Here is a 22,968-nt window from a genome sequence, read left to right as displayed (position 1 = left end):
GGGGCAAACTTTTTTGGTAAGAAAGGAGCTGCCACAGAACATAGCAACATATTGTGAATGGGGGGGAAAAGAATTTAGTATTGACACTTGGGGGTGAGGCTTTGAGAGAATATTGTGTGTGTGTATGTAAGAGAGGGGGTAGCTGGGGAAATGAAAAGCAGAATAATTTAGTGCGGGAGCATAGGATATAGAAGCTAAAAAAACAATGTTTTGAGAAAACAATGTGTGATGGGATGTGGATACTGATAGTGAAAGATTGTCTCTGCTAGGGAGCGGCAACAACTAAAGCCAACGATATACAGATCAAACTTTGGCCAGTTTTGCAGGAACTGGACGAATTTTGATCCATCTATTGGTAGGCTGGTTGTACTGAAGTTGATCCATCAATCTTGTCCTTTTTCTTTTTTTTTCTCACCCAATCACTGCCGACAGCTATAGCCACCAGCAGTGATTATTGTATTCTGCTATTGAGGAAGACTATCAACGCTTCCCACTGGCGGAAAACAATAGTGCTGTAGAAGGGATTCCCCTGTCAACACTGATTGTGTTGATGGGGGAATGAAGCAATTTTCTTTCCTTCAACCCATGATTGAAGGAAAGAAAATTGCAATATTTATAGCCTGCCTAAATAAACAATTGTGTGTACTGTGGACCTGACAGCAATGCAAGGCAAAACTCTGGATGGGGTCAGATGTAAAATTGGGAACATATGCAGTATGCTTTCTTGCTATATTCACTCTTAATGGCTGAATCCTCTAGTGGTATAAGGGAAAATGGCAATTACTTTTTATAGCACACAAGATTAAAGCTCTCCTGTCCATTAAGGATCTGGGGACAGAGCAACTGGTTAGGGCCTGTAACTCTGAGCTGTGTACTATACATCAAGATCTCACAAGAAACCCTATCTAGGACACTTCATGACCTTAATGTGCTTCTTCTTGAGCCACTCCTTTGTTGCCATGGAGGTATGTTTTGGGTCATTGTCATCCTTGGAGACCCATCCACGACCCATCTTCAGTGTTCTGGCTGAGGGAAGAAGGTTCTCATCCAAGATTTTACAATACTTGGCCCTGTCCATTGGCCTCTCAATGCGGTAACGTCGGTCTGTATCTATAGTAGAGGAACAAAGCAATAATGTTTTCAACTCCGTGCTTGACTGTAGGGATGATGTTCTTAAGGTCATAGTTGGCATTTTTCTTCCTCCAAACACAGCAAGTCGAGTTAATGCCAAAGAGCTCAATTTTGGTCTCATCTGACAACAGCACTTTCTCCCAATCCTTCTCTGAATCATTTAAATGTTCATTGGATAACTTCACACGGACCTGTACATGTGCCTTCTTGAAGAGGGGGCTCTTGCGGGCGCTGCTGGATTTCAATCCATGGCGGCGTATTGTGTTACCAATGGTGTGTTTGGTGACACTGGTCCCAACTGCCTTGAGATCATTCACAAGCTCCTCCTGTGTAGTTCTGGGCTGATCCCTCACTTTTCTCATGATCATCCTTACCCCATGAGGCAAAATCTTGCATTTAGCTCCAGACCGAGGGCGATTGATGGTTATTTTGTACGTATTCCATTTGCGAATAATCGCTCCAACAGTTGTCTCCTTCTCACCAAGCTTCTTGCTGATGGTCTTGTAGCCCATTCCAGCCCTGTTCAAGTTTACAATCTTATCCCTAATGTACTTTGACAGCTCTTTTGGTCTTGCCCATGGTGATTTTGAGGTTTGATTGGAAGAAATAGATTCTATGAACAGGTGTCTTTTATACACATATCGAGTTGACATTAGGAGCACCTTCTTAAATTGACAGGACTAATCTGTGTACCACATGAGCCAGTCTGAGGGATCCAGAATTATTGTTGGTTGGTAGGGGATCAAATCATTGGTTAACATTTGTATCGTGTTTTTTCTGGACACCTATGTCCTGCTACACCTATGATAAAAATTATAGACCCTTCATTTCTTTGTAAGTGGGCAAATGTACAAAATCTGCAGGAGATCAAATAATTATTTTCCCCGCTGTATAGAGTAGGGCTCACTGCTGCTGCTGTTCTCAAGACACATAAGAAGTCATTGCCTGACCCATTCCACCAAGATTCTGCCTCTAGCTGATATATTATTTATGAGTATTCTTACCCTTTAAAATGAAATATTAAAAAACATGGGGCAAGACATAAACTTAGAGTGTTACTAAACCCACAAAAGTAAAAATCAGTCTGTATATGCAGTGTTATACTCACTGTGGAACCTAAGGGGTTAATCCCCCTCCGCATTGTGTAAAAAGGCTGTTTGATCCTGTCTTCTCTGATCCTCCTCTCCATCTGCTGATAGTACAGAGCTCTAGGAGTCACTCTGCACATGCTCAGTTTAGTGTGTATTGCTAGATTGTTTTTTTTTTTCTCTGGGAGTGTGCATGTGATCAGCACAAGGCCAATCAGCACTGTCCAGACAAAGCGTCAGGGGTCATGCAGCCTCAGTCAGTCAGGACAGTCAGAGTAGAATGAAAACTCCTACAATCTTTAACCGGTGCTCAGCTGGACACTGATAAAAGTCACAAGACTGCTATATACTGCTGATGAGAAAAGGTATTTAGCAGTTTATATTTACTAAAATAATTGCATTTCCATGTTCTGTGTAATGTGGGAGACCAGATATAGGTCCTGGGTTTAGTAACACTTTAAAAAGAACTTATGTTATGTTTAATGTTGTCATATTTCCCATAATTCTGTCATCCAGTTATAATGTATTTGTTGTGAAATACATGGGACTTTGTGATTCAATGCGGCCTTGTCTGGGAAATATGAACACACAAAACTGTAACCTGCCAGTTAACAGACTTCTTGTGCTCCGATAAATAATAGTTGTGTCTGACTGCCAGAGCGAATTGCTGGACTATTGATGTGTGTCTCCTCAGGGCACAAGCAGGCATTTTTGCTTGCATTAATTTGCACCAAAAGATTATTTTTTTAATTTATTTGCAAGACATTTTACTAAGATAGCAGGTTATTTCTATGAAGTGCATGTTCTGTACAGCTCTGCACCAGTTCTTCTGCTTTTCAATTCAAACTTTGTGTTAACACTGTACACCATTTGTCTGATGAATGGAAGAAATACAACCTGTTTAAATAGTTTGTAGCCATAGTAAATGCTTTCTGCATTAGTTCGCTTATAAAAATGTATGATTTTGAATATTCTATAACTCATCTTTGATATATAAACCATTGGGATAATGTATTCCTGCCATGGTTGCCAGCCCACTAATTTATGTATTTTGCATGCAACTAACTACATTTTGACTGAAAATTTATATGGACAAGTTGCTGCAACATTAGATTGCCTACATGAATGTTATATTCTAATTTTCAACAGGAAACAATTCTCATGTTGGTACAGATTTTTGTTACCTTTTTTTCAATTAAACTTACCGTATTTTTCGCTCCATAAGACGCACTTTTTTCCCCCTAAAAAAGAGGGGAAAATGTCAATGCGTCTTATGGAGCGAATATGTAGCGGCCGGTCCGGTATTTCCACCGCCGCCGTGTCAGAATACCGGGCTGGCCGCTCAGCTCTGCAGCGGGACCTTACCTGTTCCTCTATCCAGCGGTGCGCTGTCTTCCCGGCTTTTGTAGTGTGGGCACTCGGCTTGACAGCTGGGTGCCAAGTGCGCATGCGCAAGAAGCGGTGCTGTTTGTGAATGGTAAGGCGGCACCTGGGACACATGACAGGTCCCAGAAGCCGCCGGACCAATCACAAAGCGCAGCACTTGTCGCTCATGCGCACTGGGCACCCGGCTGTCAAGCCGAGCGTCCACACTACAGAAGCCGGGAAGACAGCGCACCGCTGGATAGAGGAACAGGTAAGGTCCCGCTGCAGAGCGGACACTAACTAAAGAACAACTCCGCGGAAGTAAGAGTGGGTACATGTCAAATTCAGGTATCCACTCCCCCCCCTCCCCAAAGGTCAGCAGTCATCTCCTGTACTGTCCGCAGTCTCTGGTCATCTCCTGTACTGTCCGCAGTCTCTGGTCATCTCCTGTACTGTGTCCGCAGTCTCTGGTCATCTCCTGTACTGTGTCCGCAGTCCCTGGTCATCTTCTGTACTATGTCCGCAGTCTCTGGTCATCTCCTGTACTATGCCCGCAGTCCCTGGTCATCTTCTGTACTATGTCTGCAGTCTCTGGTCATCTCCTGTATTATGTCCGCAGTCTCTGGTCATTTCCTGTACTATGTCCGCAGTCTCTGGTCATCTCCTGTACTGTGTCCGCAGTCTCTGGTCATCTCCTGTACTGTGTCCGCAGTCTCTGGTCATCTCCTGTACTATGTCCGCAGTCTCTGGTCATCTCCTGTACTATGTCCGCAGTCTCTGGTCATCTCCTGTACTATGTCCGCAGTCTGGTCATCTCCTGTATAATGTCTGCAGTCCATTGGTTCAGAATATTTTTTTCCCTGTTTTCTGCCTCTAAAACCTAGGTGCGTCTTATGGTCAGGTGCGTATTATGGAGCGGAAAATACGGTAATGCCAGGCCCTTCTAGTCCCAGAACAGTGTAATTGTTTAGAACACAACCAATAAAAAAATCTTTGAGCTAACAACACAATGACATTGTTAGTTCATAGGCTGAAGGTTGTAGCACATCACTAAATGACTGTCAGGGTCTCTGAAGATCTGGATTCAAGTTAACTAGAGCAAGCAAAAAACTATAATTTAAACCCATACAACAGGGTACTTGATGCTCGATTTTATAATTGGAATCTTAATGTCATATTGCGTTATCTACACATATTTGCTTCTCCTTTCCAAGTAGATAAATATCGAGGAGTTATTTTGCCAATACATGTACAATATATACACACATAGTAAGTGATAGTGATGAGCACTTCTGCTGACGCAGGCAATTTATCATTGTATGTAAGAAAATTACAGAGGTTGCAACACTAGGATTTATTGTACCATTAATAAAGTAATAGCATATGTTCCATATAGTAGCATTCATTCAGGGATTACAGCAGCCCTTTGTCAGGTTACAAGCACATTTAACAACATAAAATCATGATATACATAATATGGATGGACATCGAAAGTATGTAACATTTTACCTATAGGTGAGTAGTATACGTATACTTTTTTTTTTTTTTTTTTTTTTAATTTTCACCTTAAGCTATCAAGCTTTGTAGACCAGAGCTCAACTGAATTTTATGCAAAATGATGGTTAAAAGTTCCACCTGTTGTCGGGATGCAGCATTACAGAACATCTTTGTGCAAGGCACTTTTTCTTCAGCAAGCTGAATACTGGTTACTATAGCAGCTCCAATGAGTTTGATTGAAAGTGTTTTACATTATGTGACCCATTAGTGTGTAGAACTGAATCCAGACTGACTGATATGGGTTTTTTTTGTGTTTTTTTTTTTTTTGTAATTAATATCATGCACAGTAATGTCTACTTGTCTGTCTTTAGGTACCTCTTTGCACTGCAAGTGAAGCAGGATATGGCGCAAGGCAGGCTCACATGTAATGAAAGCAGCGCTGCACTCTTAATTTCCCATATTGTGCAATGTAAGTTTTTACATACATTTGTATGCGTGACACTTGCCTTACTTAATGAATAAATAAATACTTGGTAATTACCTAATGTCTGAATTCGGTAATTATCTTTTCAGATATTGCAGCTTACTAATGCTTGTGGTGGATGCATTCGTTTTTTGCTTTTTTCTCCTCTGTGATCTGGTCACCTCATGTATTAGAGTGCTCTCACTCTGGATGAATGAGTACAGGGGCACCTAAGGACAGCCGCATCGTCAGTCCAGGGGGAGAGGAGTGTTAGATGGAATAGCAGATTTAAATACTGACTATAAACAACAGACTAATTGAAGCCAAACTCCAGCTAACACTTTATAAGCTGTTATGGCAAACATTTTTTTTCTTTTTGGGATAAAGTTTTACATAAATAAATGCTGATCATTGTAAACACCCCTTATAGTGGTAAATGGTTTTGTCTCATATCTGTAACTGATGCATTCTCCTGGAGAGCTTGTTCTTTTGAACATAGAACATAGACTTGCTGGCCAGATCACCAGGTGAAACTAGAAGAAAGGCTAAAAAAGAAAATGAATGTAGCCATCACATCTAAAAAATGGTAAGCTGCAACATAAATGCTTCTGGGTTTAATTAAACTTTAAACAGTACACTGTATTTCTGGTAGATCGGCAGGGGTTTTCTGTACTTGCAGAGTTTACAAAAGTGATAAAACAGGTACACACTTTAATGCATTCATGGCTTTAAGTGAATTCATCCATTAGGTCAGGTTGTACTGCCTTTCCAGATTTTTGTACACTTTGTAACATTTCCTTTATATGTTTTTATTACTACATCCCCAATTACTAGTTGTTTCTTGAGTCTAGTTGGTACAGCAACCAGGCACAGTGTTGACTACTTGTAAGATACATAAGCCTGAGTGCAGTTTGTGATTCCTTATCTTATAATAATCTTATTATAAGATCTTATTAACCCTGAACTTTCTACTTTCTTTGTTGGGTAACTTCTCTCTTTCACAAAATGTGATTCATGTGAAAAAAATAACAGTACTGCTGTTGTTCTTGTCTGTGTAGCCATGACATTACCATGACATTCTTTGACTGTTTAATTTGCCATGACACTTTTCCTCTTTTAGGGAAAATACACTATATTGCCAAAAGTATTGGGACACCCCTCCAGATCATTGGATTCAGGTGTTCCAATCACCTCCATGGCCACAAGTGTATAAAATCAAACACCTAGGCGTGCAGACTGCTTCTACAAACATTTGTGAAAGAATGGGCCGCACTCAGGAGCTCAGTGAATTCAAGCGTAGTACTGTGATAGGTTGGCACCTGTGCAATAAGTCCTTCCGTGAAATTTCCTTGCTTCTATGGTGCCTTGAAAAAGTATTCATACCTCCTTGAAATTTTCCACATTTTGTAATGTTACAACCAAAAACGTAAATATATTTTATTGAGATTTTATGTGATAGAACAACACAAAGTGGCACATAATTGTGAAGTGGAAGGAAAATTACAAATGGTTTTCAAAATTTTTTACAAATAAATATCTGAAAAGTGTGCCGTGCATTTATATTCAGCCCACTTTACTCTGATACCCCTAACTAAAATCTAGTGGAACCAACTGACTTCAGAAGTCACCTAGTTAGTAAATAAGAGTACACCTGTGTGTAATTTAATATTTTATCAGTATAAATACAGCTGTTCTGTGAAGCCCTCAGAGGTTTGTTAGAGAACATTAGTGAAGGCCAAGGAACACACCAGACAGGCCAGGGATAATGTTTTGGAGAAGTTTAAAGCAGGGTTAGGTTATAAAAAAATATCCCAAGCTTTGAACATCTCACAGAGCACTGCAAGCCTAGTCATGCAAGCCAGAAATCTGGCCTTTATGGAAGAGTGGCAAGAAGAAAGCCATTGTTGAAAGAGAGTCATAAGAAGTCCCGTTTGCAGCCATGTGGGGGACATGCATAGCAGAGCAATACAAAGCAATGTGCTTACACAGTAAAGCACACAGTAAAACACAACAGAGCACACAGTTGACCCTTTGATCACCCCAGATGTTAACCCCTTCCTGCCCAGTGTCATTAGTACAGTGTCAGTGCTTTTTATTAACACTGATCACTGTATTGGTGTCACTGGGGATATCAGTGTCAGTCAGTTCCCCCCCAGTGTCAGAATGGCCGCGGCAGTCCCGCAGTAAGTCTCTGATCGCCGCCATTGCTATTATGAAAAAAAAAAAATTCCAGTATCTATACCGTTTGTAGACGCTATATCTTTCACGTAAAAAACAATTAATTTACACATAGTGGGATTTTTTTTTTAGCAAAGACATGTAGCTGAATACATTTTGGCCTAAATCTGTTACAAAATTTGATTTTTAATTTTTTTTTATAGCATAAAAAATAAAGAGATAATCAAATACCACAAAAAGAAAGCTCTATTTGTGGGGATAAAAGGACAAACATTTAATTTGGGTGCAGTGTTGCATGACAGTGCAATTGTCAGTTAAAGTAGCGCAGTGCCGTATCGCAAAAAATGGGCTGGTCAGGAAGGGGGGTAAATCCTCTGGAGGGCAAGTGGTTAAGTCCACATATTTATAGTACAATTTTGTAAATAGAGGAATCAGAGCATAAATATTTGTGTAGAGCGCAACATGACTTTCAGCAGGCACCCTGTACCTGTTTTCCTGAGTATCAGGTGCTTTGCTTTGCTTTGTAGCTGTTGCAGGCTTTTAGGTGGAATACTCCTTACTTGGTAAGCCAACTATTCCTTGATAACAAGACTGTCACTCAGAATGTGCACAATATCACTACATGATAATACTCTAGTTTAACGAGTTCTACAACTAACTTTTTCTTTAATGGTAAGCACTGGGGATGGCGGTGGTGCTTTTTACTTCCAGTGACCTATGCCAGCTCCTAAAACACCAGTGAATGTAGTTAAGCCTTTCAAATGATATTATCGGTCAGTCTTTTTGAGATTACATTTAAAAACTCTAGAAAGAAAAAAACATGATTAAAGCTGGTGTTTGTCATTTCAGTTATGTCGTTTTAACAATCTGCTTTCACCTTTAAACACATTTCCACATAAAGCGCTTAAATTGTTCCACATATTGCACCATAGTGAGCTAACCAGCCACACCAAAATGATCCTCCTCTTGTCAGTTCTACTCTAGCTACAAAATATTAACCTCTTGCTGTCCGCCTGCTGTTTATAAACGGCAGGGCGGTGGCAGTCCAGGGGCGGGTTGCCGTTCCTAAACGGCACCCGCCTTTTCTAGGTGTGCGCGCTTCCTGGGAGCGCGCACCACCGCGATCCGGTGCCTGCTGTGTCCTCCGGACACAGTGAAACACCGATCGTCAGACGGGACCTCTGTACGAGGTCCCGATCATGTGATCACTGATTGGCGAATCAGTGATCACATGCAAAGTAGTAAATTTTGGCCAAGATTTATGATGAAATATTATTTATTTGCAAAATTTTATTTAAAAAAACACTTTTTTTCAAAATTTTGGACTTTTTCATTTACATAGTAAAAAAAATAAAAATCCCAGCGGTGAATAAATACCACCAAAATAAAGCTTTATCTGTCTCAAAAAAATGGTAAAAAATTCATATGGGTACAGTATTGCATGACCGCGTAATTGTCATTCAAAGTGTGATAGCGCTGAAAGCTGAAAATTGCCCTGGACAGGAAGGGGATAAAAGTGTCCGGACTGGAAGTGGTTAAAGACTCGGATTTATAGTTTAAGTGTGGTAAAAACTCTGAATCTGACGTGCTTTAAAAAGGAAACTAATGATGAAGCCTGGAACATCTGGAGGCAAGGCTCATATTATATCACATAAGTAATTTGTATATTCATTTTTTATATTAAGGTCTGTTTTCTTTTACTTAGCTGAAATAGGAGATTTTGATGAAGCCGTTGACAGAGAACATCTTTTAAAGAACACATACATGCCCCAGCAAGATACTCTAGTAGAAAAGATCATGGAATATCATCGGAATCACTAGTGAGTTCTTTTATCAGTCTTGAAAATTGCCTTTCTTTTTTGACTGCTTTGGTCTATATTTTAATTGTTGGATATTTTTAAGGTCTTTCAGTTATTATGCAACTATGTAAATGGTTTATGACCCTCTCCGAAGTAAGTTAGCAAGTCCATATACTGTAGAATTCTACAAATAATGGTTTAGGTCCTCTGTAGTCACTCAGACTACTTCATTGTCTTTCAGCAGCATTCTTTATAGATATTTGTAGTCATAATCCCTGTATTACAGTTCTAAATTTATATCTACCTGTTCTCTACAAGCTAATACATACATCTGCAGAAAACATTCAACTGTAAGATTGCTGATTTTAGATCCAAGTCTATTCAAATGCATCTTCTACATCAATTAAACTATATCCTATATTTATTGTGGTGAGTGTAGCCAATTAGGCAATAAACTGAGCATTGCCTATTCACAAATTGAAAAGTCATGTTGTGCTTGCCACTCTTTTATTTTTTTTTTTGGGACTGTAATATTATCTGCTATTTCTAGTTTTGAATTATACATTAGGAACATTTGCATATCAAGATGCCCCCCTAAATGTGACAAAATATGCAGTCACTTAATATTCATATTTCACCTCAGATGGGTCTCCAGATATACAGTTAGGTCCATAAATATTGGGACATGGACACAATTCTAACAATTTTGGCTCTATACACCACCACAATGGATTTGAAATGAAATGAACAAGATGTGCTTTAACTGCAGACTGTCAACTTTAATTTGAGGGTATTTACATCCACATCAGGTGAACGGTGTAGGAATTACAACAGTTTGCATATGTGCCTCCCACTTGTTAAGGGACCAAAAGTAATGGGACAGAATAATAATCATAAATCAAACTTTCACTTTTTAATACTTGGTTGCAAATCCTTTGCAGTCAATTACAGCCTAAAGTCTGGAACGCATAGACATCACCAGACGCTGGGTTTCATCCCTGGTGATGCTCTGCCAGGCCTCTACTGCAACCGTCTTCAGTTCCTGCTTGTTCTTGGGGCATTTTCCCTTCAGTTTTGTCTTCAGCAAGTGAAATGCATGCTCAATTGGATTCAGGTCAGGTGATTGACTTGGCCATTGCATAACATTCCACTTCTTTCCCTTAAAAAACTCTTTGGTTGCTTTTGCAGTATGCTTTGGGTCATTGTCCATCTGCACTGTGAAGCGGCGTCCAATGAGTTGTGAAGCATTTGGCTGAATATGAGCAGATAATATTCCCGAAACACTTCAGAATTCATCCTGCTGCTTTTGTCAGCAGTCACATCATCAATAAATACAAGAGAAGCAGTTCCATTGGCAGCCATACATGCCCACGCCATGACACTACCACCACCATGCTTCACTGATGAGGTGGTATGCTTAGGATCATGAGCAGTTCCTTTCCTTCTCCATACTCTTCTCTTCCCATCACTCTGGTACAAGTTGATCTTGGTCTCATCTGTCCATAGGATGTTGTTCCAGAACTGTGAAGGCTTTTTTAGATGTTGTTTGGCAAACTCTAATCTGGCCTTCCTGTTTTTGAGGCTCACCAATGGTTTCCATCTTGTGGTGAACCCTCTGTATTCACTCTGGTGAAGTCTTCTCTTGATTGGTGACTTTGACACACATACACCTACCTCCCGGAGAGTGTTCTTGATCTGGCCAACTGTTGTGAAGGGTGTTTTCTTCACCAGGGAAAGAATTCTTCGCTCATCCACCACAGTTGTTTTCCGTGGTCTTCCGGGCCTTTTGGTGTTGCTGAGCTCACCGGGGCGTTCCTTCTTTTTAAAAATGTTCCAAACAGTTGTTTTGGCCACGCCTAATGTTTTTGCTATCTCTCTGATGGGTTTGTTTTGTTTTTTCAGCCTAATGATGGCTTGCTTCACTGATAGTGACAGCTCTTTGGATCTCATCTTGAGAGTTGACAGCAACAGATTCCAAATGCAAATAGCACACTTGAAATGAACTCTGGACCTTTTATCTGCTCATTGTAATTGGGATAATGAGGTAATAACACACACCTGGCCATGGAACAGCTGAGAAGCCACTTGTCCCATTACTTTTGGTCCCTTAACAAGTGGGAGGCACATATGCAAACTGTTGTAATTCCTACACCGTTCACCTGATTTGGATGTAAATACCCTCATATTAAAGCTGACAGTCTGCAGTTAAAGCACATCTTGTTTGTTTCATTTCAGATCCATTGTGGTGGTATATAGAGCCAAATATGTTAGAATTGTGTCGATGTCCCAATATTTATGGACCTGACTGTACAATGCATTCCTAAAGAATTCACAATGCCCTTCACTTTTTTCAGTTTTGTTATGTTGCAGCCTGATACTACAATTTGTTTAAATTCCTTTTTTTTCTCCTTAATCTACACTCAGTACCCCATAATGACAAAGTGAAAACAGAATTTTAGAAATGTTTGCAAATGTATGCAAAGGAAAAACTGAAAAACCACATTGACATAAGTATTCAGGCCCTTTGCAACAAAACTTTATTTAGCTCAGCTTCCTCCTATTTCTCTTGATCATTGCTGAGATCTTCCTACACCTCGATTGGGGTCCACCTGTGGTAAATGAAATTGATTGGACGTGATTTGGAAAGGCACACACCTCTTTATAAAAGGCTTCATAGCTGACAATATATACTGTTTCAGAGCAAAAGCCAAGAGGTCAAAGGAACTTCCTGCAGAGCTCAGAGACAGGATTATTGTAAGGCACAGATCTGGGGTAGGCTACAAAAATAATTTCTGCTGCACTGAAGATTCCCAAGAACACAGTGGCCTCCATAATTCTCAAATGGAAGAAATTTGACACAACCAGGACTTTTCCAAGAGCTGGTGGCACGTCCAAACTGACAATTGGTGGAGAAGGGCCTTAGTAAGAGAGTTGACCAAGAATCCGAAGGCTCCAGAGATTCTGTGTGGAGATGGGACAGCGTTTCAGAAGGACAACCCTCACTGCAGCCTGCCACCAAGCTGGGCTTTATGGCAGAGTTGCTAGACAGAAGTCTATCCTCAGTTCAAAACACATGAAAGCCTATTTGGAGTTTACAATAAAGTTCCTGAAGGACTCTCAACCTGTGAGGAACAAGATTCTCTGGTCTGATGAAACCAAGATTAAACTGTTTGGTCTCAATTATAAACATATATGGAGGAAACCATGCGCCATTTATCACCTGCTCTATACCATCAAAACAGTGGAGCATGATGGTGGCAGCATCATGCTGTGGGGGTGTTTTTCAGCAGCAGGGACTGGGAGACTGGTGGAAACAAATGAGGGGGCTTTCTGTGGGCTACATGTTTTGTCAAATAAAGCCAGGTATGATACAGTTGCTGAGGTTGGTGGATGGTTGGGCATAAATTGTGATAGAGTATCTGGGGTACTGAAGATACTAGAATTAGTACAGTATTTCCTAGTAAATTTATTATGCTTTAATTTACATATGTTTTAAAATCTACAGTGGTCAGACGCCAGCTGAGTCAGATTTTCAGCTCTTGGAGGTTGCCCGTCGGCTAGAGATGTATGGCATTAGACTACATCCAGCCAAAGACCGAGAGGGAACTAAGATAAATTTGGCCGTTGCCAACACAGGCATCCTAGTATTTCAGGTGTGTAGTATTTGGTTTCCTTTACGTAATTTCCATTTTTCTGCCAACTTGGCTGTAATTACATAGAATAATTTTCCAGTGTGTATTTTGACTTTTTTCCTGCTACTATGAAAGGTGAAATTAGGAACGTTTTCACAATGAACAATTAGACACTTGAGGACAGTAATATTTTTGAGAAAATAAAGCAGTACTTGTAGTCTTTTTTATTAAAAGGAAAACTGAAGTGTTGCTTTATTAAATATTTTGTGAAAATGTAATGTTTTCTGTCTTTCCTAATTAGTAAAATATTTTTCAAACTTTTACTACATAGAGTATAAGTGACACTGTATGTAGGCTTTCTGGCCGACTGTATTAAAGAATAACATCCTTGTATTTCGTAGTCTTCACTGGAAGCCACACAGCTGCTTTTTAAAAGTCTGCTGACTGCAAGTGGTAATAATAAAATGTCCAAATGTATAATTTCATATATAGCTTATTAAAAAGAGATGTAGAAAAACTAGATTTTGATCTTTCATACAAAACATAATAAAGAAAATATATATTGAAATACCTCTAATTTCATTTTTAATTGGGTAGTGCACAGTTTTTTTGCAATTCCCTGGCAACCTGTAGGATTTCAAAATCTTCTTCATACGGTTGCAGAAAACTGCATTATTTGCTTACACATATAATCATATGAAAAAGTAAGTATACACCATGGAAATTGTTGACTTTTTCAAAATAACTCAAAATTCAAGCTAAAGATATTGATTCACACATGACCTACGGACAAAGGTGATCTACTTGACCAAATTGTTTGTAAAATTGTTAGGTGTATTCTATTTCATAATCTACTTTAACAAAAAAGCATATTTGTTCCATGGGAAAAGTAAGTACACCCCTCCATTTACCATCACTTCAAATCCTTGAAATTAGAATCCATTTGTCCACACTAGATGCCAATGACCAGCAAAGAGAACAACAGACTCTAAATGTTTAAGGGTTAAATAAGACAGGCTCCCCCTACATAGTACTAGGTACTAAGTAGGGGAAGCCTATTTTATTTAAATTTTAAACATTTAGAGTCTGTTGTTCTCTTTGGTGTTGACGTGAGCCTTCTAGAACAATGTTCTGAAAATTGATCAGTCAAAGAGTAGCTCGGTCACAGTAACAGTAGACTTGTTTGTCGCGTAACAAAGAGAGTATTTCAGGAGAATAACCTCCTAACAACTGTGAAACATGGTGGTGGAACTATTCTGGTTTGGGGTTGCTTTTTAAGGCCTTTGCTGCTTTAGGGACAGTCATCAAGTCACTTTTACATTTTGCATCAGATCAAAGTGTGATTGTTGATAATCTGAGACCATCTTTCCAAAGGTTGAACTGGGAATGAGTATTTCAACATGCTAATGATCCAAAGCACACTGACAGATCCAAAAACCATGTCTGTAAAAGAAGAAATAGAGGTTTATGAATTGCTAATCCAAGCCCTGATTTTATCCCCATTGAAATGTTAAAGGGAGTTTTGAAACGAGCAGTTCATGCAAAGATACCCACAAAAATCTGAAGACATGTTGCACGAAGTATGGTCAGATTAATCGATGTCAAAGACTGGTGAGCAGTTATGCAAGAAGTCCTTTCCATAGCAGCTTTTGATTAAACTCAAGAGTAGAATTAATTTCTCCACAGAATACCTTTACATCTATTAATGTAAGGCAACAGTTTCCATGGGGTGTACCTAATTCTTCATGTGCAATGCTTCACTACCCTATTTAAAGTGTATGCCGAGCCTCTGTTAAAGAATCTTCCTGTCCTGCGAACTGTGGTTTTACCAGACAAGAACTGAGGAAAAATCTGCAACAGGGCAACAGACAGAAATAGAAGGTCTTTCAGGGTATCCTAGCCTTCTCCTTCTCTACTTAAAAAAAAAAATATTTTTTTTTTCTGTCTGTGTTGCTGTTAGAGAATTTCCTTCACTTCCTGTCTGTTGTCAGCAGGACAAAAAAATTAAGGTAAATATCTTTAACAGAGCCCGAATGGAAGTAGAAACCTGACAGATGATTGAATCCTTCCACGGTTGATCCCTGAAAACTTCCTGCTTCAACCCAATAACTCTTCCACACACAGTTATTACCTTTTTGTATCACTTCACCCCTCTTTTTAGATTGTAAGCTCTAAAAAACAGGGCCACCTAAACCTCTTGTCTTGATTTGTATTGTAATTCTACTTTCTCGTTGTATATTGTAAAACACAATACAAACTGTTGGTGCTATGTAAATCCTATAATATAATTTCTTATAAATACTTTAGGAAACCGCTTTGACTGGACATACACTCTTGAGCTGTCATGATTTGTCATGATGTGCTTTCTGTACCATGTGTTTGTATGAAAAAGTATCCTGTTAAGTTTGTATTGCTTCCTTTGCGTGAAATCGCTGGTGTCCCTGCCAGTCCCTCTGCTTTCCTATTAAAGACTGACCACACTAGGCATGAGAGCACATTGTAGTCAGTTCTCCAGTTGTGGTGGGAACTCAGCCTGCACTCCTCCAAATAGGAGACTTCTGCTGACCCCCCCCCCCTCCTTTTTCACTGGGAAGATCAGTATTCTGTTGTTTCTCATCCCCTAGCTCTTATGCAGATGAGAACAGAGGGTATGTAATCATTAGGGATGCACTGATACCTTTTTTTGATCAGTGAGTACCAATACTTTCAGTCAAGTACTCGCTGATACAGAGTTCCAATACTTTACGGTGCAATTTGCATCCATACAGAATGTATAGACGCAAATCGCATTGCAAGTGTAGCATGCGATTTGAAGAGGAATGTGGTGCTGACCAGTCAAAAGCTGTGTAGGCAGTACTGTCACCGCTGTGCAGAGAGGAGAGAATGGCGCAGGGATTTGCGGGAAGAGGCTGTGAATTGGCTTTTCCTTATGTAACAGCATGGGGAAACCTCCCTGCACCACTCCTGTGTGAATGACAAGCATGGGTTTCACACAGAAGCATGCGATTTGGACAGGAATCGCACAGCGTTAGCAAGCTGTTAGCATTTTAGGTGCGTTTAGCAGTTTTTTTTTCTTCCAGAAAAACGCTCCCAAAAACTCTACAAAAACAATTGTTTTTCTGCTCCTAAACGCTGAAGCTTGAAAAACGCTATTAGCCTAAAATAGTGTGCATGGACACACAACATAAGACTATTTAGCTTCTAGGAGCTGAAAAAAATGCTAGTGTGCATGGAACCTCAGAGTGCATCTTTATTTTTAAATGCAATCTCTTAAAGTCAAAACACAATAAAAAGCAACATAAAACAGGGATTTTAATGCGTAGTGCACTTACCCATTTCACCTTCTCTCCTTTGTAGGAGCACAGGAAAACGTTTTAGTATGTCATGAATTGTAGAAAGAAATGGTCAAAAAAAAGTATAATGATGTGAAGTTTATTTTTTCAAATCACCTAATAATTAAAATAGACAATGTTGTCATTCGTTCATCACACTATTGTGCAGATGCGACTGAACTCTACCATTACTATGTTCTTCATTTTCCTTTGAGTTAGTTCTTCACTATCCTTGGCAGCAAGCAACAGAAGGATCAATTATTATGCCCTGAAAGGGTTCTCGTCTGTTCACAATATGGTCAATTTCAGGAATTTATATCCATGACTCTGATCACTGAACCAGCATGCAGCCAGTGCTCCTTAAAGTTTTTCTTATTGCATAAGGTAGAGTTATACTTTACAAAAACCACTAAGGCAGCTGTGTGCATAACAGTTGATTGATTTGCTCCTGGGTGCTCAGCTTTATAACTGCTGTCTTCTCAACAGGTTAACAAGGAACACACAGGTTATCTTAATAACATTCAAAAAAACGTTTTCTTTTTTTTTTAGGGTCACACAAAAATCAATGCATTTAATTGGGCTAAAGTGCGAAAACTGAGTTTCAAGAGAAAGCGATTTCTCATAAAACTGCGTCCAGATGCAAATGTAAGTAACAACATGTGTTTGATTCAAATTACATTAAAAAAAACGTTATGTGATCATAGGAAAAATCCAAGAAGCTTATTTCACCTTCTTCATGTTCCCTTTTCCCCTGTGAACCATTAGTTGTACCACATAGCATAGTTTGTTCTGCATTTTTGCACTTTAAATTATTTGCATTTTAATTATTTATAATATTTTTCAATATTACACTGCCCCCAGTGGCCACAGGTTCATAGTAAATTAAAGCGTACATGCAGAGAAGTAACCCTTGAAAAATACAGATCTTAGACAATGAGCAGGCATCTGTTTTTGTACAAAATGCTTACATTAAGTATGAAATAATGTGTATACACTATATAATCTCACTTGAATCAATTTACTAAATTGCAGTTTCTTAGTAATAAAACGTGAAATTAAAAATTAAAATGATGTTAAAGACATTTGCTGTGATACAATTACATACTAATTGGGTTAGATTATATGTTGCTTATAGATCATTGTTCAATTATTAACATTAATCGTTTTCATGCAGGGAAAAAGACCATTACTGAGGAGTATTTGTAAACTACAGAAATGTGCACTATTAGTTAAACATTGTTTTTAGCGTATTAGGAGAGGCAGATGGAGGTTAAGTCGTCCAAGTCATAAAGCCAATGCGTTTTTTTTTTTTTTTGTTTTTTTTTTTTTATCACCCAAGCAAAAAGATGATTTGTTTTCAGTTTTATGTTTTAGTCTTGCCCATGCAAAATAAAGAATATATTTATAAAGCCACTAAAGCTTCCCTTTAAATCCTGCTTGGAAAACTAGCAGGGAGTGTGACGATCGTGGAGTCAGACCCCAGCCCTTCTCACCAAACTCGTGACCGGAGGACTAGCCAATCTAAAACCGCGCTGTCACGTGCGTAACAAAGATCTTCCAGCTAATGGACCACAATCTATGTACTTACAGCCTGGGAGCGATTGTTACTGGGTCAGGTTAATTACTCAATTAACCCTTCACACTGCCACCACCTCCTTTTTGTACAGAGAAAGAGGAAACTCGGCAATATTAGCAATAACACTATGATGGTTGAATAATCGTCTGTATACCACTGTCACCGCAGGCAGGGTATACAGAGGGTTAAACACACACAGTAGTGTTCTTCAGAGACAGGGGTTCTTAGTTTGCATTAAAGAGCTTTAGAAACAGTTCAACACTTTCAGAAAGTAAGATTTATTACTAAAAGGTCAAAAGGGTGCAATAAAAATATTTACAGAAAAAGATGTAGCCAATATAAATAAATATATATATATATATATATATATATATATATATATATATATATATATATAAAAATATACAGAGAGCAATAACAAAGCAAAGAGATAACAGAAGTTTAGAGGGATAAACTACTTGCCATCAGCCTTGGTTTAAGCAGCTTTCAAGTGTCCGAGCAAAAGGGCCTTATCTCCCAGTTAGTTCCGATGTTAAAAGGGAGCTTCTTCAACTTCAGCTCAACTCCGCTTAGCTTAACTCCAAGCATAACAGCCTTTTTCAAGGAACTCAGCAGGGTGTCTCCTTAAAGCAGAGAACCAATTGCCTCATTTGGGGAGAGGTGTTGTAGGCGGGGAGCTCAGGCTATGACCAAATCCCTCACAAATTATACTATGGTCAATAACTTTTCCTAGGTACATGTAACATTCTATTCACGGGTAGATTAATATGCAGAATCATCTGCTGAACATCTAGATATGAAATATGACATACCTGCGGGGATGGTTAAGGAGATATCAGTTTCTGCTCTCCTGTAGATGTCAGATAGGGGGTGTAATATATCAGACGACTTGTATTAAAGTGATTGGTCTGAATATATGCCTGGTTTTTATGTAAGTCTTGCATATTCCAAGATATGAAATCATAGGGGAAAACTGATGTTGAATGTGATGTCTGGTTTACGACTTATCTTGAATGTCTTTGAAGCTCAGCGAGGGACTGGTTTATGGTTATACGATCCTTTTCCAAGCAGAGTCTCGCAGACATATGGGGGCCAGGCTAATTGGGGTTTATAGCCAGGAGCTCCCCTGCTGGGCCTTGATGCCGTTTTGAACTCCGCATCCAGGGACCACGTGTCACTCAACAGAGAGGGAGGGGGGATTTGGAGGAGCTGATTTGGGAGTAGAAAATGAGAGAAGATGGAGGCCTTTGCCAAAATGGGGGTTCGCATCCATCTCTGTGTGCACGATTGCTACAGGGAGAGCTTTCACAGCACAGTTGTGACACACAGCTCAGGTTCCCAATGTACTCTATGAAGACATGTACTGTATCATATAGAGTATTGTGATGTAATTGTATTGTAATTTTAAATCCAATTTTAAATAAAGGAAACACATTTTATACAAGAAGACAATGACAATTGGCATCTTTACTACATATGGAAAAAGCTGTTACTTCTGAGCTAAATAGGGTTTTGATTAGACCTTGCAAGCCACGTAATTTTACATGAAGAAAAAGTGTGAAATGTTCCAATTTTACAGTTGTTTATTTTCACAGAATAAATATAGGATTGTAATTACCCAAGTAAAATAGATATAGGTGATAATGATTTCCTATTTAGCTCCTGTCACATCTAGAAATATCTGCTGTATAGTTTATTTATAAACAGTTAATAGGGATGTATAGAGTTTTGGGTTTTTTTTTCTTCGAGGCTAAAACCTTTTTATTTAATTTTTTTCGTCAGTTGTAATTTTTCATTTAAGTGCATTTGAGTACTCTGGGCTTTTAGATAGGAACCATACAGTGGCAAAAATAATTATTTGATTCCCTGCCAGTTTTGGACGTTTGCCCACTTACCAAAATTGAGCTCTTTGGCATTAACTCAGCTCACCATGTTTTGAGGAAGAAAAATGCTGACTATGACCCTAAGAGCATCATCTGTACAGTCAAGCACGGATGTGGAAATATTATGCTTTGGGGCTGTTTCTATGCTAAAGGTAGAGGCTGACTTTGCCATTGGGGGGGGCCAATGGACAGGGCCATGTATTGTAAAATCTTGGATGAGAATCTTCTTCCCTCAGCCAGAACACTGAAGATGGGTCGTGGATGGGTCTTCCGGCATGACAATGATCCAAAATGTACCGCCAAGGCAACAAAGGTGTAGCTCAGGAAGAAGCACATTAAGGACATGGAGGGGGCTAGCCAGTCTCCATGTCTTAATCATATAGAAAATCTATGGAGGGAGCTGAAACTTCAAGTTGCCAAGCAACAGCCTAGAAACTTTAAGGATTTAGAGAAGATCTGTAAAGAAGAGTGGGCCAAAATCCCTCCTGAGATGTGTGCAAACCTGGTAACCAGCTACAAAAAAGTCTTACCTCTTTGCTTGCCAACAAGGGTTTCTCCACCAAGTGCTAAGTCATGTTTTGCTTGGGGATCAAATACTTAATTTGCTCACTGAACTGCAACTCAATTTATAACATTTGTAGCATTTGTTTTTTATGGATTTTTGGTTGATATTCTGTCTCTACCATTTAAAATACACATATCATAAAAATTATAGACCCTTCATTTCTTTGTGGGCAAACTTACAAAATCTGCAGGGGATCAAAAAATTATTTTCACCACTGTATAACTAAACTGCATGCTTGCTGAAAGCCTGCTTAAACTGACTGATTCAGTCCATCCCATCTCTGCTGGTAGAAGGAGGACCCTTCTACCAGCAGAGATGAGATGAGCTGAATCAGTCAGTTTAAGCAAGCTTTCAGCAAGCAAGTGTTCCCCATGAGAGTTATTCAACAAGTGTGTACAGTATGTAATTTTGATTTCCTGCTGTTAAGACCTATCCACAACATACATTATTAGGCTATTCACAACAAAGTAGCAAATCAGCTGCTAAAATGCTAGTGCTTGGGCCTCAAGCTAGCAACCTTCTGTGTGAAAGTATAAACATAAAATATTCACAAGCCAAAAAAAGATAATGTATCCCAAATTATGGGGTATCTTTAATGAGTTCTATAGCCTCAGCATACACTTTAATTTTATAACATCAGCATTGTAATAGCAATATGAACAATATTTATTTTGCACAATCCAGTATGAGCGTAAAGTGTTACTAAACCCACAATGGTAAAGTCAGTCTGTATATGCAATAAAACATGCTTGTTATGGTCACCGTGGAACCTAAGGGGTTGTTCCTCTGCATTGTGTAAAAAGGCTGTTTTATCCTGACTTCTTTGATCCTCCCCTTCTTCTAGTGTCCTCCTTTTACCTCCCGTTCCCCTGCATTGTGTAAAAAGACTGTTTGATCTTGACTTCTTTGATCCTCCTCTTCTTCCAGGGTCTCCCTTTTATCTCCTGATAAGACCTATAGTGTGGAGTCACTCTGCACATGCTCAGTTTGGTGTGTATTGCTAGAGAGGGTTTTTTTTTTCTTGTGACACTGATAGAAGTAACAAGACTGTTCTAACTGCTGATGAGAAAAGGTATTTATCAGTTTATATTTACTAAAATAATTGCATTTCCATGTTGTGTGTACTGTGGAAGACCAGATATAGTGAATGCAGGGTCCTGGGTTTAGTGACACTTTAATTAAAAAAATCTCCTTTCATGCTGTAAATGCTGCCTGTCTCTTGGCCATCTCTTTCCACAACTTACTGGATTCCCTGCATACTTTGCAGCTTCTCCGCTGATGTTTACTTCAAATTTTTAAGTACTACATATCCCATGGTACCTTACTGCCTGCAAGCAATGATTCCTGTACAGACTCCGCCTCCTGAAACTACTCCTCTCTGCGCCTCTGTAGTTCAGAAGGCAGACTTTGTTAATTCTGTGACACAGCAGTGCCTACTCACAATGTATAGTAAAAACAGTACATGTCACAGAATCAAAGCATGTAAATCAGTGGTTCTCAACCTTTCTAATGCCGCGATCCCTTAATACAGTTCCTCATGTTGTGGTGACCCCCAACCATAAAATTATTTTCGTTGCTACTTCATAACTGTAATTTTGCAGTGGGAGGACTAGCACCCCATCACTGATGTCAGTGGGAGGAATAGTGCCCCATCATTGGTGTCAGTGGGATGAATAGTGTCCCATCGTTGGTATCAGTGGGAGGAATAGTGCACCATCATTGGTGTCAGTGGGATGAATAGTGTCCCATCGTTGGTATCAGTGGGAGGAATAGTGCCCCATCATTGGTGTCAGTGGGATGAATAGTGTCCCATCGTTGGTATCAGTGGGAGGAATAGTGCCCCATCATTGGTGTCAGTGGGAGGAATAGTGTCCCATCATTGGTGTCAGTGGGAGGAATAGTGCCCCATCATTGGTGTCAGTGGGAGGAATAGTGCCCCATCATTGGTGTCAGTGGGAGGAATAGTGCTCCATCATTGGTGTCAGTGGGAGGAATAGTGCCCAATCATTGGCGTCAGTGGGAGGAATAGTGCCCAATCATTGGCGTCAGTGGGAGGAATAGTGCCTCATCATTGGCGTCAGTGGGAGGAATAGTGCCTCATCATTGGCGTCAGTGGGAGGAATAGTGCCCCATCATTGGCGTCAGTGGGAGGAATAGTGTCCCATCATTGGCGTCAGTGGGAGGAATAGTGTCCCATCATTGGTGTCAGTGGGAGGAATAGTGTCCCATCATTGGTGTCAGTGGGAGGAATAGTGTCCCATCATTGGTGTCAGTGGGGGGAATAGTGCCCCATCATTGGTATCAGTGGGAGGAATAGTGCCCCATCATTGGTATGAGTGGGAGGAATAGTGCCCCATCATTGGTATGAGTGGGAGGAATAGTACCCCATCATTGGTGTCAGTGGGAGGAATAGTGCCCCATCATTAGTATCAGTGGGAGGAATAGTGCCCCATCATTGG

The 22,968-nt window shown here is 39.6% G+C and overlaps 1 protein-coding gene across 2 annotated transcripts in view; it reads left to right on the top strand.

The window, feature by feature from the left end:
- Positions 1 to 22,968, top strand: part of FARP1 (FERM, ARH/RhoGEF and pleckstrin domain protein 1) — a 269,344-nt gene that overhangs the window by 173,175 nt on the left and 73,201 nt on the right. For both annotated transcript variants that reach the window (XM_089679976.1, XM_089679975.1), the window contains exons 6-9: positions 5,453 to 5,550; positions 9,428 to 9,542; positions 13,027 to 13,174; positions 17,035 to 17,130. In XM_089679976.1, the coding sequence (XP_089536102.1) occupies positions 5,453 to 5,550; positions 9,428 to 9,542; positions 13,027 to 13,174; positions 17,035 to 17,130 (457 nt within the window). The remainder of the gene's footprint in view (positions 1 to 5,452; positions 5,551 to 9,427; positions 9,543 to 13,026; positions 13,175 to 17,034; positions 17,131 to 22,968) is intronic.

Source organism: Staurois parvus, unplaced genomic scaffold (assembly GCF_062004578.1).
Source record: "Staurois parvus isolate SC_StPar_1 unplaced genomic scaffold, SC_StPar_1.0 ptg000233l, whole genome shotgun sequence".
NCBI lineage: Eukaryota > Metazoa > Chordata > Amphibia > Anura > Ranidae > Staurois > Staurois parvus.
This window is presented reverse-complemented; position numbering and strand designations above follow the sequence as displayed.